The sequence below is a fragment of the Tupaia chinensis genome, unplaced genomic scaffold (genome assembly GCF_000334495.1).
Source record: "Tupaia chinensis unplaced genomic scaffold, TupChi_1.0 Scaffold000140_1, whole genome shotgun sequence".
Classification (NCBI taxonomy): domain Eukaryota; kingdom Metazoa; phylum Chordata; class Mammalia; order Scandentia; family Tupaiidae; genus Tupaia; species Tupaia belangeri.
The window spans coordinates 10,095,687-10,101,855 of NW_006159610.1; the positions used below are offsets into that span (position 1 = coordinate 10,095,687).

Sequence of the window (6,169 nt, forward strand, 5' to 3'; positions counted from 1 at the left end):
GAAGTAGCTCCAGGCGCTGCAGGGTTTGAGAGCCGGGCTGTGTCTCTGTGCTCTTACGAGCAGCATTTCGGTCCGGGCACCAGGCTCACGGTCATCGGTGAGATTTTGGGCGTCTGTCCACCTTCAGCCCCAGCCTTTTGAGGGTCCCCGGAGGGGCGGGAAGGGTGGCCCGGAGCTTGGGGGGTCCGCGGGGCGTTGGCGGTGTCAGCTTTCCGAGTTCCCTTGCACCTCCCTGATTTCCCGAAGGACTAGGCGGGCTGGGGTTCTCAGAATCCAGGAGTCTGCGCGGTGGGCAAGGAGGGTTTTGGTCTCCTGTTTTCTGAGCTATTTCGGGACAGGGTGAGCAGCGTAGAAAAGGATTTATTAGAACCTTGGGAGCCGGTAGACTGAAGAAAAAGAAGGGAAAACCTGATTTGGGGAGTGAGTGGCGGTGGTGTTGGGGTGCGGTGCCTGTGTGTGTAACTGCTACTTAGAGGCAGTGGGAACTAGGTTGGGCCCGGAATGCAGGAAGGAGCAGTGGGCCAAGGAGTCCTGCTTGGGAAGGAGTTGGGGGAGAAATTACTCAGATGGAGGAAGGGTCGTTGAACAGAGCAGAAGAAGGCTGCCAGACAAGGGTGATCAGAGAGGCCAAGCAGACAGGCAGGGGTAAGGAAGACTAAACCAGCCTGGGTTCGCGGGGTTATTGTTTAGCCGATTGATTGAAAAATCCCTTGACCTGGGCCTCCTACCCCAACACCCCCCCACACCCCCCAACATCCCATGTCCCCTTCAGCCTTGCCCCAGATTTCCACCATCACACCAGGCGTTCCAGGTTACACTGCCCTGACGGTGCAGGGAGTTCATTCGCCACATGTTAAAATGTGTCCACTTTGCCTGTAAGGTGAGAAAGATTCCCTGGGAGCTTGCAGGCTCCTAGAGCCAGAAGGAACCTTAGGCATCACTGACCATCAGAGCCCTAGCCAGGCAGGGAGGTGAGTCCTGAGGCTGGCACGGACACCTGGGTTCTTTGCTCACAGACATAAATCACAGTAGGTACCGTTGTATTTCAGGCAGATCCCATGGAGTTCAGCTATGGTGATGTGAGTCCAGGGTACACCGAGTTCCTGTGGTCAGCTGGGGTGAGAACAGACCGGTGCTGTAGAACCAGATAAGCTAGTTTCGACTCTTTGGTGATAGGGCCATCGATATAGGCCACTTAATGTGTGAAACTCAGTATCCCCAACTATCAAATATTAACAATACCCCCCTCTTACTATTGCACTGAAGAATAGAGAAGTGATTATTGTAATTCAGGGTCTCCCTCTCCCACTCCTCTCCTTGGAGGACACTGCCAAAGGAGGGGACAGTGAGAGCCTGGTATCCTTGTTAGCAAAGGAGGGGCAGCATTGGAATGTGGGAATGGAGTGAGGACCCCGTGTGTGTGTGTGTGTGTGTGTGTGTGTGTGTGTGTTTGTGAGAGAGAGAGAGAGAGAGAGAGAGATAGCTGGGAACAGGACAAATACACCTAGCAGTGTTGCCTGAGGCTTGTCTGGCCCACAATCAAAGCACATGCTAGCCGCACTCATTAGCACACAGGGTTACACTCACACTGACGAGCCCGGCCCGACCCCGCAGAGTCTCACAAACATGGAAGCATAGCTAGCCTTGCTCACTGCAGAGCTGTGTGGCAATGCCTCAGGGTATAGCTAAATGTTCCAGAGAATACCCACAAGGCTGAAGCCACATCTTTGATTTTTGCAAAAGGGACTGTTTGCAGATTAAGGGGTTCAAAGGAGGGCATTCCCTAGTGCCTCTAGAGGACTGATAGAAACCCAGAGCAGGAAAAAAAAAAAAAAAAACAGGCAGAGAGAAGAAAGACCAAAGGTGCCACGTACTACAGATAGAAGTTAGGGTACCACAGTGACTGTCAAGGTGGGCGTGGGGGAAGGGGAAGCTGGCATGAGGGAGGCAGGACCAGCTACCACATTTGCAGGCCCAGCTCAAATTAAAATGTGCGGACCCCTGTTGAAAATTATTTCAAGCTCCAAAATGTTGCTGGAGGAACGTTAAACCAAGCACAGGCACTTCTAAGCATGTGATTCTGTGTGACCATAGGTTGTCCTTCCACAAAGCCAGCCGTGGGACAAAGTCACATCTGTAGGAACAAGAAGCAGTATGAGAATGAATTTTTCCCATAGTCCAAGAGACTACGAACAGGTTTCCATAAGAATGAATTTCTTCACTTTAACAGAATTAAAAATTTTAAAAAATGAATAGCAAAGAACAGGATCAAATGACTAGAGGATAAGCCTGGATGTGCCCAATGAGAGGCTAAGGGAATAAAGGAAGTGCATTCACCTTGACCCCCTAGGAATCTGCAAAGGGGATGCAAGAGAGTAGCAAGAGATTCCTCTATGATATCAGTTGCTTATTTAGGAAACTTGCTGGTGGGAAAAAGCATAATATTTGGAAACAAAAGGACAAAGCAGGTTGATGAGTCCCTGGATTTGAACTAAGAGGAGATTACTCCGTGGTGAGCTGAGGCAACTCTTAGAACCTGGAGGCAGGACTAGATAGGATGACCTTGTGACAAAAAATCTTGGGTTCTCATGAACACACTAAACAGGGCAACTTCACTAAAACAAAACTAGGCCACTGTTATTGTCACTTACAGGAAGTCCCCAGCCCCCAAACGTCTCCCTCATCTCAGATTTCCCTTAATTTCTCGGCCCCTAGATTCAGAAACAAATAACTCAGTTTAGGCCAATTCCTTTATTACTTCACCTTCACACCCATTTTAGAAAGTCGGCAGTGACTGGTGATTCTCACTTCTCAAGCAGAAAAGTGATGCAGAGAAAGAGAAGAAAACTGTCCTCGGTCACATTGGTGGGCAATATCAATTCTAGGATGTGGCTCTTGTCATTCTGATATCAACCCAGGGCTCCATTTACATTACTACATAGTATTGTGAGAGTTGACAGACAGGTAAGCTCTTATTGAAAGAAATGAAATCAAAATACACCAATGAAGAAGCAGTGCCCAGAATGTGGGGTAGTGCCATTCATAAAGCTGCGTTAGCAGGCAGGAAAATGGTGGGCTCTGCAAGGGTGAACACAAAGGAAAGGCACAGGAGAGGGGGGATTGCTCAAGAGAACGAAGATGGTGGTCCCAGCACAATGAGGGCCTACTGGGACATCCTTTAGCTTCATGGGGTTCCGTGATTGGCCCTCTCTCTCTCTCTCTCTCTCTCACACACACACACACACACACACACATACACAGCCCCTATCAGGCCCAGGCAGCCTTCAGAACAGCCCAGGGCCCAATGTCTCTTCACTTTCCAGAGGACCTGAGCAAGGTGACCCCACCCACGGTCACCGTGTTTGAGCCATCCGAAGCAGAGATCAACCGCACCAGCAAGGCCACACTGGTGTGCCTGGCCACGGGCTTCTACCCCGACCACGTGGAGCTGAGCTGGTGGGTGAACAGGAAGGAGGTGCACAGTGGGGTCAGCACGGACCCTCAGCCCTACAGCGAGAAGCCCGACAACTCCAGCTACTTCCTGAGCAGCCGCCTGAGGGTCTCGGCTGCCTTCTGGCACAACCCCCGCAACCACTTCCGCTGCCAGGTCCAGTTCTTTGGGCTCACAAAGGAAGACAACTGGACCCTGACCAGGCCCAAACCCATCACCCAGAACATCAGTGCTTCGGCCTGGGGCAGAGCAGGTGAGTGGGGTCTGGGCGGGGCACAGAGATTGAAGCTGACCAGCCACCAGAGGGAAACGGGAAGATCCAGGTAGTTCCAAGATGAGACTAGATCCAGAAGAGGCCAGAGTGGGTGGGAGGAAAGAGCGAGGTCCATGATGTCAGCAAGGCCCGGGGGGCACCTCTTGTCCATGGTGCAGACACGGCGGATGAACAGGGCACCTCAGCTCATTCCTCCCCCAGGTCCTCAGCCCCTCACATCTGCCCAGAGAGACCCCCCTCACGGCCAGTCTGACAACTCAGCATCTGAGCATGAGTGGGCTCTGATACACTCACTGTCCTGGTTTTCTGAGTCATAATGACGTGTCCAGGCACCGGGCAGCACCAGGGCCATCAGAGGAGGCTGACATTGCACCGTCTGCTGTGCACGTGTCTGTGGCCTGTGATCTAGGGCTGTAAAGTCTGTGATGAGAGGCTCGGGGTCCTCAAGTAGTGACATGGTCTCATTTTTCTCCCCCTTTTTCTTTCAGATTGTGGCCTCACCTCAGGTAAGTGAACCTCTCCTTTGTAGCTCCATCTCCCACAGCCTTTACTCTGAAACCAGGGCGTGGAGATCTCCTGGACCCTGCAGGTGGGAGAAGCAATAGCTTCTGGCTCACAGTACCACCTCTATTCCTTGTCTCCATCAGCATCCTACCAGCAAGGGGTCCTGTCTGCCACCATCCTGTATGAGATCCTGCTGGGAAAGGCCACCCTGTATGCTGTGCTGGTCAGCACCCTTGTGCTGATGGCCATGGTAAGGAAGGGACAGGATGGGAAGGTGATAAGCAAAAGGGGGTGGGGCCATCATACATGGGATATAAGGGAATCTCAGAGCCACACTCCAGCTTTCATATATCCTGTCAATGTAACCACAATGGTGTCCCAGAAAATGGAGAGACAATCCTGGACTGGGAAGAAAATGCAGGGATCATTACAAATCACATCACTGAAGGATTTGGAGAAGCAATGAGCTCTACCACCCTGCAACTGTCTCCTCTGCCCTCCTCCTACTACTCCCTGGTCCCTGGGGCCCTGACGCTATTCTTTCTCTTTTTAGGTCAAGAAAAAGGGTTCCTGAGGCCACTTCCTAATGTGCGTCCTGAATCATCCTTCGTCTTCACATAGATTCTCCTATATCTATTCCTAGTCTGTATTCCTAAAGAGTCATTCTCCCTCCATCTCTCATCCCTTTCCCACATGGACATCTGTCCTTTCTCTGCTTCCATGCCCATAAAACTCCCAAATCTGTGTCTGAAATAGACTAACCCAATAAAATTAGCCTGATGGGCCTGTTTGTGTCTCTGGGTGTCTCCGGCATTCTGCTCATCGCTGACCTACCTAACTTGAGGAGGGCACCATCCCCTCACCCATGTAGAGTCACCAGCCCTCATCTCTGACCAACAGTGCTTCCTTCTGCTCATCCTCATGGAGATTCTCAAATGTCACAGACTGTACCAGGCATGCCAGCTCTTCAATGCAATGGCAGTATGAACGACAATGGCCGAGCATGGCAAAATTGGTGATGAGGGCAGAGAAGAAGCATAGTGAGTGCCCCGCCTGGCCCAGGACAGAGGACCAAGCAGACTTGTGGTTTCTAGTGCCTGGTCATTTCTCAATCCAGGTTTAAGTGTCATTGTTAGGCCTTTAGTTTTTGTGTTTGTTCTTAACACCTTCAGCTTGTGTTGTTTCAGGATTTGTGCTTAAAGATTTAAGGCATCTCTGTATGTCTAGGTTGGAATCCTAGAGAAGGCAAAGTTGAGAAAACTGATTGGTAAAATCTGGGACAAGTGATGTCCCAGGACCACGACTCATGGAGTCAGGCCCTGGGCAGAATGGACACAGTGAGGGCTGAAATGCTATGGAGAATCCCTCCCAATGAGTTCCTTCACCTGATGGATGGTGACCAGACCCCCTAAACATAGTCCAAGTGCTTCCACTTGGGTAGAGACAGTTACCTTACCAGGGTAAATTCTGCCTGCAGTGTAATTCACTACACTAGGGGATGGAGAGAGTGTGATTAGAGAAAGGAAGGCTTGGAACAGTGGGAAAGGTCAGGTTTAAGTTGGTTGGGAGTGAAAAAGAAAGGGGGAAAGCAGAAACAAAGTGGGAAAGATGAAGGAACCTCGTACTGAGAACCTGCTGGCTCCAGATTTTTGGCTGTACACCATGTGTGGTGCCTCGTTTAATCTCTACAATGATCCTAGAAGTGGTGTTATTCTCCCGATTTTGAATGTGTAGAAGCTGCAGTACACAAATTAAATTACTGGAAAGCGGCAAAGCTGTGACAGGTTCTAAAGACAACCCTTGAGGGTTTTGCCCAAGTGGTAAGCAAGATGATGTGATTCCTCATTGTATCATGGCTCATGATGTCATGGCTGATCCTGGAGCAGCTGCTCCCAAACTGGGGCAGGACCCACAGTAACACACTGAAGAGACCTTCCTGC

The 6,169-nt window shown here is 50.8% G+C and overlaps 1 gene segment (V, D, J or C); it reads left to right on the forward strand.

Annotated features, from left to right (window-relative positions):
• Positions 1 to 5,025, forward strand: part of LOC102489993 (T-cell receptor beta-1 chain C region-like) — a 5,611-nt gene extending 586 nt beyond the window's left edge. The window contains 4 exon segments of the C gene segment in view: positions 3,324 to 3,704; positions 4,214 to 4,231; positions 4,373 to 4,479; positions 4,783 to 5,025. Of these exon segments, the coding sequence occupies positions 3,324 to 3,704; positions 4,214 to 4,231; positions 4,373 to 4,479; positions 4,783 to 4,803 (527 nt within the window).
• The last annotated feature ends 1,144 nt before the right edge of the window (positions 5,026 to 6,169 follow it).